Raw genomic sequence first — 15,559 nt, forward strand, 5'->3', positions numbered from 1 at the left:
ATCTCTGCTGCCATGTCAGTTCCCACTTCTCAGTTGGAGAAAAAGATTAGAAGACATCAGCCTACAGGAGATAGTTGAAACTACGGCAAAAGATGAGATCACTCTGATAAGTGTACATGTACAGAATTAAAAGAAATGATAGCTAGGACAGATCAAAGGAACACCAGTATTTAAGAAACACCAAATTTAAGAGAAAAGTAAGGAAATAAGAATCTGCAAAAAAGACTGCAAGGAAAAGCCAGAGAAGTAGGACACATAAGAAAAGTAAAGATAAAGAATGTTTCATGAAAGTTGAAGTGGTCAACTCTGCTCAGTGATGCCAAGAAGACCCAGCCTGAATCCTGGCAAGCACATCACTGGCCAGGCCTTTCAACCCTGTCTCTGCCCTCCATGGGACAGTCACTATCCCACAGTGCTCTCCCAGGGGGGTGGCCCCATCACAATGGGACTTCACTCTAGGTGATAACAATCTCTACTCCTCAAGTCTTGGCCAGCTGCTTGACTGCAGCCCTGAGGAGTCCTCAGTAGTCCCTGTTGAGCGGATACCCCCCCCAGTCAAACAGTGAGTAGGGTAATTTGAGCAAATATCTTTAGATCTCTAGGCTTTCTAAAACCTAGTGCTCAAATCTACATTTTCACAGCACCAACAGAAGGGTGTGGTATGCACAGCTCACGAGGAAAGCAGGGAAAACCCTCAAGCCAAATACCAGCCCAGCATTCACACACTCAACCCCCAATGACGGTAAAACTTCCCTTTCCAAAGCTGAGGTTACATGGCAGTCCTCTCAATAGACTCTGAACAGGCCCCTGGCCCCTGCTCCGCCACAGCAGTGTCTGAATACCCTGACCCTCTCCAAAGACCCACTTCCCAGACTGCACCAAGGGCCAGGTCCTCCCTCATGTCAGCTCTTCCCTAGCCCCCACCACCACCACCTTTGCCACTCCTCAGCCCTGTCTTCCTGATCTGGCCCTCTTCTTAGACCCACAGGCCACTGGGAAAGCCTCTGGTCTGGCTTCTCAGCCATTAGAGCTGTTCAGCTGGTGAACTAAGCTGCAAGCTAAAATCTGAGTTCCTCGAGGGTAGCACCTGGGCAGGTACACTTCTCACTCTGCACGAGCTCTTCCTCCCACCTCGCCAGAGATGGATCCCCTGTAGATTCCCTGCCTGGGAGACATAGAAGAGAGAAAGTGGGTGAAAGAACACTAACCCCAAAAGAAACTTCAGGAAAAAACCAAGTAAGGCAAAGGAAAGGTAGGTTAGGTAGCGAAGGCAAGCTGACCAAGAGCCAAAGCTGTAACAATTGTCATTTCTTCAAGAACTTTAGAAGAAAAATTAAATCCACACCCACCAAATTAAAACCTACCTTAGCAGGATCTGTGACTACAGCATCAAAGCCCACATAAACCTGGAGTATCAAGTCATCTGGCTTTGACAACAGAGGGACACAGAACGATTTTGTCAGGATGGGAGCAGATTTCTTTTTTCCAGTGGGATTTCTGCTGCCACTTCAGTTTCCATTTCTCAGTGCCTCACTAATCAGACCCTTTCCAACAAAAGTGATGTGAAGCTGGCTGGGGGCCGAGGGGGTTGGGAGAAAGGAGGACAGCCATGAGAAGGAGCCACGGTTTCAGGGAACTAGAGTAGGAAATGAAAATATTTGCTGAATTCCTTAGACTTAGTTAAATCTGAAAATGGATGTCAAAATAAGAAGTAAGCCACATACTAACAAGTTGTGGGTGTCAATTTAACGCTATCCTTGTCAGGCTCAGCAGCAGCCTTTACCAGGCGCATGAAAAGGTGATGGTTCTGACAAGAGCCATCTGACGAGAGGTTCCAGGAACACCGATAAGCTGTGCACCGTCACGCAGCACTACTTAGGTTTCCTCTCTGGCTGTTTTTATTTTGTTACACATTTAATTAAGAGCCTTCCCAGCAGTTATGTGGAGTCCTGCTTCTAAAAGGCAGCCACAGAGCTCCCCTCCCCCAGCTCCTGCCACTTGACATCTGCTTCCTTCCTACATATTCTTTTTCAGAGCTTCACTGGCTACCCCAGTCCAAGTCCAAACCAGCCACCAGTCTACCCAACCCATCTCTTTTGGTAGACACATGGTCTTAGAATTACATTCTGTCTAGCCATGAGTCTTTAACAGTTTGGGCCTCAGTTTTTAAGTTTGTTTTGTTTTTATTTTCATCTATAAAAGGGAGATATCACCTCCTACCAGAGAAGATAAGGACTGCATGAGATATGGTATGTGTTCACTAAAATTTGGTTTCCTTTCATATATGCTTGGATTCCACAACCTAGTCCCTCTTCTTGATTATAACATTTCTCGTGAGGATGCAAAGCAGCCTTCTGAGTCACCAAAATCTGCCTAAGCACACAAACTGGTGCTAAAGGCCACAACAGGTCACAACAGGCCAGACCACAGAAGATGACACCCTCGGAAACCTCCTCTCCTTCTCATAAAGAAACCAATTCCAAGGTTAGGTGGCCCAGACAGAGAGTTCCTAACCTCAAGCACAGGAAAGTTTTCACACACACGTATATGTATATGCCATTCATAGTTAACACAGAAGATTCTGGAATGCAAGTGTCCAGGATATGAACACACCAAAAGAGAAAGCCACTGGAAGAGTAGGAGTCCTGGGCCTCAGGACTCGGCCACGTGAACCCCAGAACTCCAGGTATCAGCCTACCCTAAACAGTAGAGCTCCATATAAGTCCCTTCTCTGCTTCAAGTGCTCAAAGCTGCCCAGGACACCATAGACAAGAGCAACAACTTTCCTCCTCCTCACCTTCTCCATGGGACCCTCCTCTGATTCCTATCTGCCTGTATAATTCCCTGACAAATGGGTGTTATCTGGGAGTACAGAGATCCTCTGGAGCTTGGGAGCTGTGTGTGCAAACCTAGAGCTGTGCAGTCAATGTGTGTACATGACCTCAGGGATGTGGGAGACAAGGTGTATGGGTGTTTATGTGGTCTGGGCTTGTTCTTCCTCCAATAGCAGGCTCGACCCCCCACCTGGGTGCATAACTTCACCTCAATACCTGGCATCCAAAAGGCATAAAAAGAACCTTTGTGAGAAGATAATGCCTGTTTTGGTTGGAAAATGTCACTCTGGAGCCACTACTCCCCACTATCTACCAACACCCACCCTATGCTCAAAAGCACACGCACACACACACCACACACCACACACACACACACACACACACACACACACACACACACACACACACACACACACACACACACACACACACAGAATGCTTGCTGCCACCCTCAGTCACAAAGAACACAGAGGTATCGATTCTATCAATCCTCAGCAAACAGTGCCCCCACCACCTCCACCCCGCTTTAGGTCCCGGGAGCTGTCTGAAGGTATCCATGAGGATAGACAAGAAGCAGGCCTATCAACCCAGCAAAGGAACCAGATCTGTCTTCCCTTCCAGGGCAGGATCAGGAGACAAAGGGGAAAATGCAATAGAGACAAAGGAGGAAAGAAGAGGCTGGTGACTCAGACAGCTTCCTAGAAGCAGCCCTCTCTCATCCCACCACTGGGCTCTCAGTTGAATCATCAGAGCTTTGTATCCCAGATAAGAGGGTACCATAGTATAGCATAGAGAAAGGACCCTGGAGCCATGTTGCTGGGTTTGAATTCTGCCTCTGTGTGTTCTTGGGCAAGTTACTTGATCTCTCTGTGCCTTAATTTCTTCATCTATAAAAAGAATACCTAGGGTTATTAAATGAGTTACTATTTCTGAAGTACTTGGAATAGTAAACACTATGTCCTTGGTTAAAAAATAAATAAAGACTCTCTTAAACTTTCCTTTGAGGGCAATAACATGTAGGTCCACAACTGGAAGGGCTGTCCTGAGCAGGGAGACCTGGCAAAGGAAGGCCCAGCAGTCCTGGTAGGCAGGCACTCCCAGCCCTCTTATCACCCTGGCAGTGGCAAAGATTTAGGAACTCCCTAACCCAGCTGTAGCGTAGGACATTTAAGCCTATGAAAGGCAAGGCCTGGTCCCACAGACTCCAAGCCCTTCCAGCAAAGCAGACCTTCTCATACTCACATGACTTTTAAATCCCAGTCTCCACAGGTGACAAAAATTGACTTGACGTTTGGATCTAAGAGGCCTTCCTTTGCCATCCACTCATCGACCCTCTGAAAAGCACACAAAAAGAAGAAATAAGATTTTCCTTTTTTTTCCCCTTGAGTCTGTGAAGAGCCACAACAGTGAAACGCAGATAAGCTGCTTGTAATCAGAGCAGTAGAAAATTATAATCTTATCCAGCCATGGCTCCACTCTAGACTCTCAGCCTTGGCTCAGAACTGTGCAGGCACTTGGAGGACCGTCCCTGTAGGAAGATCCCACTAGCCCCAGTGAGTCAGGGTGGGGGAGCCCCTTCACTTCCCTGTTGCATAGCAGCCTGCCCCAGATAGGACAGGGACAGATCCCAGCAGCTCAGTTCAAACACTTTTGGTCCTAACACAGACACGGTTGTCCTGGGCCATGATAACAGGCTGGAAAGAAGCTGCAAGCAGGAGCTCCCACCCACAGGTTCATTCATTCATGTATTTACTTCACCCTCTCCCTCCAAATGTTTATTAATCCAATGTATGAATTTGGTTATTCCCCAAATGAAGGTGAAGTTGATTTCCACCAGGAGTCTAGCAGAAGGAGCCCCATCTTGACACCTGGGATAGTGCTGTCTGCTCCAGTCACCAAAAACTCAAGCTGGCCCCAGACTTTGTTTCTCCTCTCCTGGTTGAAGATTCAAACTCAGCAGAATCTCTGAAGGCAGAGCTCAATTCCTAGACAGGGGAAGAAACTGCTCCTAAACATACTTTAAGTCTTTCTTTCCCTTCATCCCTTTGATAGGTTTTATTATTTGCACTCACACTGAAAGTATAAATACTAAAATAAGTAAATAACAGGAAAATTATCATAAAGAATTCATGAAGCATCGCCTATTTGTCAGAAGATCCCAGGCATGGGGCAGGAATACAGCAGATCACACTACTGCTCCACTCAGGATTATTTTTTAAAGGCTGTATTGCATAGCAGTTAGAAACGCAGGATTGAAAGTCAGACACATCTGGGTTCTAACCTTAGCTCTTCCATATCCTGACTGTGTCACTGATGGGAAGTCGTTTAAAAGTCATTTAACCCCTCTGAACTTCAGTTTCCTTCATCTATAAAACGAGGCAGGATGACTAACCTTACAGGGTTGTTTTGAGAATTAAATGTAATAATGTATTAAGTGCCTATCACAAAATAGACAGTAGGCCGAGAAGGGGAGAAAGGCAGATCATCATAATACGATATAATAGATGTAGCAATGAAGAAGTGACCAGAACATTAGAGGACCATGTGGAGGAAGTGGCTAGCTCTACCTTTTACAGGGAAAGGAGTCTGAAAGGCTTTACAAAGATAATTTAACTAGGGACTTGGTTGGGTTTGCTTGACCGGGTAGAACACAAGAACAGAGAGAACACAGGAAAGGATACTACAGGCAGAGGCAAAGGCACATTTTGTACTTGAAGAGCAATTATCTGCTTAATGTCTGCCTTCTCCACCAGACTGTTAGCACCATGAAGGTAGGTACACTTATCTGTTTTATTCACAGTCTTAATCCCTAACCCAGCATAGTATCTTCTCAATATGTTAACTGCTGACTGAAATATGGGTAGGGAATAGTGTGACCAAAGTCCACAGTGTAGGAAGGAAGAACAGGAAATGAGGCTGGGGCAGTAGGTGAGGGAGGCAATGGAGAGCCCATAGAAATCTTGAAGTAAGGTCACTTCCAGCAGGTGTAGACTGGCTCCCTGAACATCTCAGAGGCCTGGTCCATGTTCAGCAGTCCTTGAGTAGGGCTGGGGATCCTGTATAGTTCCATGTCTACAGCAGTCCTACCTCCTGGGAGGTCAGACCTGCTCCCTAGTGCCAGGATCTGTGGACCCTCTTCCGTCTGTACACCAAAGAACCCTCCTCAGCCCAAGGGTCTGCCTGGAAGCTAAATTCTGGACCTTGCATTGCTGAATGGTTTGTCTCCCCTGCCACTTTGGCCCAACCCCTTACTACATGGACATGGTCACAGACACACACACGCGCGACCCCTTACTACATGGACATGGTCACACACACACACACACACACACACACACACACACACGCAACCCCTTACTACATGGACATGGTCACACACACACACACAACCCCTTACTACATGGACATGGTCACACACACACACACACACACACCACCACACCCCCTTTCCCCAGACTTTTAATAAGAAAAGAGGTAAGGAAAACCTGGACCTCCCTAAGTCAGCTAACCATGCTCAAGGCTCACTGGCCTTAAATTCCCAAGGTTAGTCTCCCATCTGCTAGGGGGTGCTCCCCAATGCCCCAACTCTTACATAGTGGTCCTGGAAAAGAAAGCAAGACAGGACTGTCAGTAGCGAGTGCCCAGAAGACCAGGCCTTCACCACGAGTGGCACTTAATACTCACTGGGGTCCTTGGAAGCTTAGGGCCCAGGCCAGTCACTCACGCAACAGATATTCCGTAAGCATCTTCTACTATTAGCCTGCCCAAGGAAGTGACAGTACATTGGGAATCAGGCCTGGCCTTTTCCATCCTTCTTCGCTTGAACAGATGAAGGACTGGAAGAACCACCAAGACAGCCCCTCATCAGCTGGGCCAGTCCTCCCAGCTACTGAAGATCTACAGGGGCCCAGCCTCAGCCCTACTTACAACAAATGAGTCAGGCAAACATCTAGCTGGCCACCTGTTAGGGCAAGAAGTTAGCTCTTTGGCTCTAAAACTAACTCAGGGCAAAGGTGACAAAGCAGAGCCAGGTCTGGCCTCCTTATCCTGCCAGAGACTGTATATTCAGGCCAATGCCAGGAATAGTCCTTCTTTACTTACAAAGTGTGAAGTAGCAGAAAGTAGCTTCCTAGGTGAGACTCAGAATCCTCTGAGCATCCTGTTCCAGGGTGACCTGGACTCAGCAGGAGGAAGTCAACTGAAGACCATAGCTTCCCCACCACTGGCACCACTGAGGAAAAACACCCCATGACCTCAACAGCTCTGGTCTGGTGCTGGCCCACAGCAAGATCTCCCTCTTAGGACCCCAGCCAGAGACATTCCAGGGAAAGGAGCCTGTCCTCTGGCCTCCCTCAGGTGCCAGGCCCTGGCTGGGGATGCTGGATGAGACATGCAGAAAGATGGGGCCCCTCTTTCTCCATGAGTCTGCTCTTACAGGGAGCAGTCCATGCTCAGGAGACCCGTCAGTCACAGAAATGATTCTTCTATCCCAAAAAAGAGGGTCAGTGGGGCTGGGAGCCCCCTCAGAGCTCATCTTCTCCCAATTTACTGCAGGCACTGTAACCTTGACCTTACACAGAGCTTGACCAGTCACAAAGCCTGGGCTTACACACTCTAGGCATAGGGAGTAGGCTCTGCCGCTGGCTGAGCCTAAGCCTGTCTCTCTGGCCCTGACTCCACCCTGAGGGGCCCCAGGAAATCCAGTCTGCATTTCTCTCCCCCATGGGACAGGCCCTCTTGGCTAAACAGAGATATCCTCCTCCTCCCTGCCTCCAGCCAACTTCCTCTAGTTTACTTCCAATGCAGAGGTGCCCTGCTAGCTCCCCAGACACACTGATTTCTCCTGTGTTTCCATAGGGGCTGGGCTTTGCATTTATTGGTCTTAAAGATAAATAAAGCACCTAATGAAATCCATAGGCTTTTTTATCTTCTCTCCTCCTCCAGGAGAGAAGGGAGTGGGAGGGGGACCTTCTCCCTCTCTGAAAACCCCCAGGCTGGCAGGGGGGGAAGGGGGGCAGGAGACAAGCTGAGGCCAAGCGCTGCCCTTCCTTATTCCCTCAGGCTGGCGCATGAAAAGCAGCATCTTAACCTTTTCCAGCTCCCTGAGGAGAACATCCTAGAAGTGTGGTCTCTGCCAAGGGTTCCTAAAGCCTTTAATTTGATTTCCCTCACATAGACAATTGTTGTAATTATTCTGATTAGGAATCATTACCCAGTGCAGCCTCTGCACCCGACAGGCACAATGCATCCAGTGGCAAACTGCAGCAGGGCAGGCAGGCCCAGCCGGACCTCCTGGAGGAGCTAATAGCAAACAAAAGCCATCGATGGGGAGTTCTGGGTGAGTTAATGAAGTGCTCACATGCCACAAGAAGCCAACACTAAAGCTAAACAAAAACACCTCCAGTCCCCAGGGCTAGTCCTATAGTGCCACAGCTCAGCTCCCCTAGTCCCCAACCTGCCCAGCGCAAGCTATGGGCCAGGAGTGGGTGGAGGCCCTCTGCCGGACTCCAGGCAGCACTAAGACATCTTGCCAGTAACCCTGACAGGAACAGCTGGAGATGACAGATCAATGGTTCAATACTCTCAACAGCATGTCACTGATGTGACAGCAAATGTTATTCTAATCAAGCCATAATCATAGTCAAATTACATGGCTACATTCTCAAGAGGGGAGGGAGAGCAAGGCAGCAGGAAAGGGTCAGAGGTCATGAATTAAAGGTCACCCCACCTACCTCCAGCACTTGCTGCAGGCTTGGCTGACCATCCACCATGGCTTGAATAATCCCGGTGAGCTGAAAGGAAAGAAAAATAGTCAATGGGTGGAAAACCTATGTGCAGGGATTCAAAGCTGGACTAGATCCTTTCCGTCCTATTTTTCTCCTTCTACTATAAAAGACTCTAACCTGCACTGCCTTAGGCTCAGAAACTGACAGGAGCCCCAGGAATAAGTCCCAGGACACAATGTAAACTTCCCCCACAACATCCTGCCCTGAAATGGAGGTAACACATCTACATGCTAACTATGGGGTGTACCTCATACCTGCTTCAGCTTTAATTTTGTCACACACACACAAAAAAGACTTTATGTATCTTTTGTATTCAGTAACTCCCCACAAATTAGTCTAAAGTAAATTCACCTCCAAGCTTCACAGAAGCTCCCACAGAACTTAGAGAATGTTCGTACAGGACAGACACTCTTGGTTTCAAGTCCACTCCCTCTCTGAGCCTCGATGTCCAGCATTTCCCCCTCTAACATCAGTGAAGGGCCAGGGGAACCCCACAGGCATCCAAAACTTGCACCCTGCATTCCCAGATCCTCAGTACCAACTAGTCAAGCAGGAAACAGGCATTTTTAACCAATGGGGAAACTCAAACAAGAAGGCTTATCATACAAACTTGATCTAGAGATTTTCTGACTCATGGGCTTGTGCTCCATCCAGGTCAGGCCTAGGTTCAAACAAGCTTGTGGCTTTGCTTTCTTTTGTTTTGTTTTGAAGTGAAAATATCCCTGAAGCACAGACTCAACAGACTGCCTCGAGGATCTGAGGCCCCATCCACACATCTGGACCAGCTGGAAAGCACCACACCCAGTGTAGCCCTGGCTACTTCCAGGAGGACAGCAGCATGTCAGGCTTGCTTGGAAACTTTCTTTTTTTAAGTGTTGGGGGGTGGGGGGAGTTAAATTCCAATTAAACCATAATTACATTTAATGAATATCAAATACCCAACTCACAGGAACTGCTGGCTCTAAGAGGGAAGGTTATTTTCTCATAGAGACTTACATGGAATGATAATACACACCTTTTAGGGAAGAAATTTTCATTTTAAGAATGCTGAATTCCTCTAGGTGGGTTTCTGTAGTTCATCAAGTCATTATTAGGTGGTATTTTAAGGAAGTGTAAGGACACAGCCACTCTATTTTATATTCCAGAAACTGTTTTTATATTAATCTGTATTTTAATTGGGTAACAGCTGCTGCCTACAGACTTCCCATGGTCTAAAAGAAAAATAAATTAGAAAGATTAACTACACTGTTGTTTCGCAAGGCTTTAACCCACAGCATGCCCACCCAGCTGGCACCTTCACACCCTTTCCTTGCATGGGAGACCAAAGAACTGCCCAGCAGAGGGAGGGCCTGAGCCAAAGAGAAGAAAAGATGGTCCACTGAGGGCTGGGGGGCTGGGAGGCTGGGGAGACAGGGGTAGGGAAGATCCTTGGGTCAGCAGCTTTCATCCTGGAGTGCCAAGATTTTAGTAAGCAACTGTCCATGAAGAGCCTACAACATACTAGGCCCTTTCTAAGAAATAGAGATTGAGCAGTGAAGAAAAACATAAATGCTGCCTTCCGGAATCTGCATCCTTGGCAGCCCCCTCCTATACTCAGGCCAGCTAGCACTCAGAATCTGCACACCTTCCAGAACTACACATTGAACAGGCAGTTGCCCCATGTTTTGTCTCAGGGACATAGGGGCCAGAGTCTGGAGGAGGCTTGTGACTGGTCCAACATCCAGATGACTGACTGTCACCCACATACCCACAACTGCCCTTTCTGACCCGGCTTCTTTCCTGCTTAGTTCTTCCAGGGTCAAGCCACATCCCCAGGCTTGGAGGTGGATACTCAGAGGCAGGACTATATACTGGAAAACCCACAGCCACTCTTACTTCTTGGAAAGCTGCAGGGTCAGTGAGCCAGTCTTGTGTCTGGTCTGAGTTTCCTGGGGCAAGGTTAGGTTTACCCCTTCTCTGGGCTCCCACCAAGGGTCATTCATATGAGCTAAATACCAAAGGGCTTCCAGAAAGTCTCACTCACACAGGAAACTAATGGTACCCTTGCCAAGAACCTTCCCTCCTTGGAGATGGGACTTAGGTTAGCATTTGTGTAACCCATAAGCACCTGCTCTGCACCCCTGGAAAATCAATGATGTGGAAAGAGAAAATCATTGCACCAAAAAAGAAAACTGGGCCCTGCTTTCTGCAGGATCTCCTACTACAGACTAGGCTGCCTCTTTCCACCCAGGGGGTAGGGGTGAGGGTGGGGGTGAGGGTGGAAGTGGAGGGCTTCAGGACCCTGGGGCTTCCTCACACTGCTCTCTGGTGGTCAACAATCCTAGAATCATCAGCCTAGGAGAAGGCTGGTAAGCTCAGCTCCCTCTCTCCATGCTTCCCAGACCATTTGTGGTCCAGCAAGACAGGGCTTACAGCTGAGTCCCTAAAGGTTTGAATTCAACCCCCAGAGACACAGGGGTTTGAGCTATTGGTTCAACTAGAGGCATCCTTCCAGGGGAGGCCTTATTCTCCTATATTAATCCCTCCAAGGATGGAGGGCATCTTATCAGCTCTGCCAAGGCACTGGATGAAGAGGGAGTGAAATTCAGAAAGTTAGTTTCTGTACCTTATATTGACAACTGTAAGATGCCTATAAGATTTATACCAGAACCTGCAGGGGAGAGAGACAATTTAATCAAATAAATACTGGTAAGTTCTACCTCAAGAATAACTTAAATCCTTCATGCTGCAGCCTAAGCCCATTCCCACTTGGGTTAATACATATTTGTAAAAAAGCTTTCACATCCTCACAATGAAAGGTACTAGAGCAAAGCCAAGTATTATTAAGCTGAGAACAAGGGCTCACAGGCTAAACAGAGCTCAGAGACCTTAACCACTTAAAGCAGGAGAGGTGAGAGGAAGAATTAATGTGTGCTCTGTGGCTCTTTTCACCGAGGGATTACAGATTAACTCCCGCTTCTCCAGTCTCGGAAATCACAAGGCGAGGGGCTTTTGACCCTGACTGATAACATAGTCGGTACTGAGATCCCCCGCCTACACAAGGGCTTTTGTCCAGGAAAGCACTGGCTTCATCACAAACATGAGCAACTACAGGAAGCAGCCCAGGACACTCAGTGCCAATAGCATGTCAGCATCCAGTGCTTTCTCCTTTCAGTTTATCTCCAACACAATCGTATTCTGACACCAAGACAGTTTGTTGATTACATAAGCACTTGTCTCTGGTGTGCAATCTGATAATCAGACCCACTCTTTCTCCTCAGACAAAGAGACCAATAAATCTCACCCTTTATAAGTACAGGTGCAAGACAAAGCCCTTTACTGGCATTTAACACAATGGGTATTTTTTCATGAAAATGACAACAAAAAGGACTGCACATAGTCAGGGACTGTACAGTGACCCAGTGGCTAGAGACAGAGATCTGATGAGTGGTGGTAGGGAAAGGGCTTGGGAAAGAATGAAACACATCCCATCCTATCTGTCAACCATGTCTCTAGGCAGACTATCAACTGGAACTATAAAAGGACCTCAAGGAGGCTAATAACATGTTCATTACACAGAGCAGTAAGAGTGTCTATATGTGGGCCCAGACTCACTCAAGGCAGAATCCGTCTTCCTGCTGCCTAGCACTGAGCCTGTCTCCCTCCCCACAAAAGCATGTGCTCATGTGTGTACTCAAGTGTAATGTATGCACACACACACACATATATACACAGAGGCCAGGGTTCTTTAGAACATCTTCTGCACAGGAGAAAATCCTACCATAAGAGTTGCTTAGGCACAATCTAGAGGTCTAGGGCTATTCCTCATTCTTACTAATGAAAGACTCCCCCTGGCTGGAATGACTTCCATCCCTACTCCCAAAGGCATTACTGCCAAGTTGGATAAGGTCTCAGAACGATGGCCCTCATCCTGTGTCTGTGCTTCTCTTTGCACTACAATTCCATCTGGTATGGAGACAGGCAATATTTTGATGATCTGAGGCTTTTGAAAGAAGACTTTACTTAGAAGAGCAAGTCGGCAGTATAGTTACTTAGTTACTCTGGGGGGAAGCAAGGTGTACTTGAATAACTCTTTGAGAATATTCATTCATTTAAGGAACATGCATTATGTGTTTACTTGCTGCCAGGCCCTAAGATGGGACAGAGATGGATCAGACCCAGTTTGTGCCCTCAAGGCACTCACAGTCTAGTAGGGAGGCATATAAATAATTACAGTATAATGTATCTGATGGGTGTTGGGGTGAGCACAACCCAGCCTGAGGCTTAGGGAAGGCTTCTCAGAGAAGGTGACCCTGAGCAGAGTCCTTGAAGACAAGTAGGCCTAGGGGGAGGAGAGTGGGAGCACCATACAGGCAGAAGGACCATCGTGCGCAGAGGCGAATTATGAGAGCACGACTTCTGGGTGAAGGGAGTGAGGGGAGATGAAGCAGGGATATGAGGCTGGACAAAAGTCAGGGACCAGGGCAGGGAGCATTCTGAGCTCTGGAAGCCTGAGACAGAAGAGATTCAGTGCCAGCAGCATAGCCACGTGTCACTTTCAGAACAGGTTTCATTACAAGGATCCCTGCACCACCATGCCTACTACCCTCCAAATTATGTGTGTGCTTGGGTGAAACCAAGAAAAAAGAAGCATAGCTTTCATCATAGTCTCAAAATCCCTCTTCCCCTCCCCACAAAAAGAAGCTGTAGCAGCTCTGCTCTGTAAAAGGTCCTTTTTCCCAAGACTATTGAGCATCCACTCCTGCCCAGGGTCAAGTTCCAGCAGCACTGTTCTATCCCTAAATAGGTAGCAACCTTCCAAAAATTGGTCCTGCCTATCTACACCAAGCAGTCTAGCTGGAACTGGAGGCCCCAAGGGGGAGTCTCCACACAGAGAGGAGGAAGAGAAAGGCAGGAGGACACTATACTTTCAGGCCAGTGGAGGGCTCAAGTGACTGGCTGGCTTAAGTCTTCCTTTCCCTTCCCATAAAGAAGGGGATTTTCATCATTAAAATGATAATTTTTTTTTTCCAAAAGGGGCAAAAAAGACAGATTAGCATCTCCTAGTGGTACAGGTAATTCCCATGGGAAAGGGAGAAAAAAAATAGACCCCAGAGGGAGCAAGAACCTTAACATCAATAGTTGGAACACCAAAAGGCTTGAGAGACTAGATACCTTGGCAGATGGACGCCTGTATCAAAAGGGTCAAGCGGCAAACACTGCTGAAGCCCAGCAGTGACCCTCAAGACCTCGTATCTATTAAGTAAGCCTCAGAGTCCACTGAGCCCTCCCACTAGCGGCAGGCAGGCTCTTTCCTAGCCTCCTCCACCCAACAAGGTCGTCTGGGGATTACTCAAGAACTTCTTTCTTCCTGTTCAATGCTTACATAAAAAATAGGTCTTTAAATGATGGCACAGTCTCTAATGTACTCCAGCTTCAAGTTCTTAAGATTTCAGAAATATTCATGTTTTCCCACCACCTCTGCTACCACCCGTACTTGAATAGTGATTCCACCACAGCCTGTAGCCATGACAGAGTACATAACACAGCACAGGGGAAAGCTGGCCCAGTAGGCTTTTCCATACACTCCAGAGAGTCAGAATTCTTCAGGGCACCTCCTCTCTGCCAATGGCTGTTTTGAGCCTCCAGTAAGCATCAAGATCCCAGTTAGTCCCAGTTTCACAATCTGTAAAATGGGGCCAATACTAACCTTCTGGAAAGGTAGCCAAGTACAGTACGAGACTAGGATAAGGATAAGGACATTGCAGTTTTTTCCAGGCTGTCCTCATACCCCATTTGGATTACCCTTCTCCTTCCTCAGTGACACAGCTGTGTTAACACAAACTTAACTGATGCTTCACTTAGCTCAAGAGCAGAAAAACATTACCAGAAAGCTAAGAAAGCCTGAGCATAACCTCTCGTTTCAAGGAGCTGAAATCTTCACCTCTTGCCAAGGGACTCTAAGGGAAATGGAACTGAAAAGAGGCAGAACGCCAGAAGTGTCATCTTGCTCCTAGACTCCAAGTGTCCCATCACAAGGGAGGGCAAATGCTGGGGAAGCTGGGACAGACTGTGCCACCTCTCCCTGGGTCCCCAGTGACAGAATGGTCTAAGTGGAGTGGCAGACTTGTAAAAAGCCAACTGCTGGGTCCAATGTGTGCCTGCCTTAACCACTGTTGAAACCTAGGCTTTCCCTACATGGCATGTATAGAGCACCAATGATTCAAAAGCTCCTGCCCAGCAGCCCTTGCTGCCCAGCTCCTGGGCCCTTACCTCTGTACAGAAGGGAGTAAGCTGCGGATGGACTACAGGCTGGACATACATGTGAAAGGTAGATTCAATCTCCATAGTCCGGCCATTTAGCTTCAGGATGGGGAACTCAATGATTTCCTAGAATGGCAAAGACACAGAAAAGGAGGAATAAGTTTTTTCAACTAACCATTTCAAATAAACTCCGAGTCAAGAACGAGTGAGTATTTTGGGCCCATTAGCTCCTGCCAGCCCAAACCCAACACTGAGTGAGATGGTGCCAGTTCAGTTACAATCCTAACTCTCCCACTGTTAATATCCTCACAGGTTCCAGAGATTGTACACATACCCCACCCCTAGTGTCTCTGGAATGGAGAAGGAAGACAGTAGTACCATATGCCCCAGTTTCCCCACTGGTTCTCTAGCAGAGCCCCTAAAAGTAGGCCCCCCCTTCCCCTTGCCTAGGCCTCTGCCCTGGAATGGGTCTTGATCTCCAGCCATATAGACAACCAGCCACCACACCGATGCTCAGACTCCTGCACGTGAAGTTTAAACAGAGGCAACGAGTTTCTTCATCAGTTTTTACAAAATAAATATATAAATGTTAATAATAATAAAGGAAAAGGGGATACTAAAAAGAAGGAGACAACGAAATAAGAGTAATAGGAGCTAGTACCTCCCACCTTTCTTAAAGGCAGTATGCCCTCCCCC

At 47.5% G+C, this 15,559-nt stretch overlaps 1 protein-coding gene across 11 annotated transcripts in view; it reads right to left on the reverse strand.

The window, feature by feature from the left end:
- ERI3 (ERI1 exoribonuclease family member 3) overlaps positions 1-15,559 on the reverse strand; it is a 128,523-nt gene that overhangs the window by 81,475 nt on the left and 31,489 nt on the right. For all 11 annotated transcript variants that reach the window (XM_036892831.2, XM_036892826.2, XM_036892819.2 and 8 more), the window contains 3 exons: positions 14,873-14,989; positions 8,567-8,626; positions 4,077-4,168 (listed from right to left, as the gene is read on the reverse strand). In XM_036892831.2, the coding sequence (XP_036748726.1) occupies positions 4,077-4,168; positions 8,567-8,626; positions 14,873-14,947 (227 nt within the window). In that variant the 5' untranslated portion in view covers positions 14,948-14,989. The remainder of the gene's footprint in view (positions 1-4,076; positions 4,169-8,566; positions 8,627-14,872; positions 14,990-15,559) is intronic.

The sequence above is a fragment of the Manis pentadactyla genome, chromosome 4 (genome assembly GCF_030020395.1).
Source record: "Manis pentadactyla isolate mManPen7 chromosome 4, mManPen7.hap1, whole genome shotgun sequence".
NCBI classification, from domain to species: Eukaryota; Metazoa; Chordata; class Mammalia; order Pholidota; family Manidae; genus Manis; species Manis pentadactyla.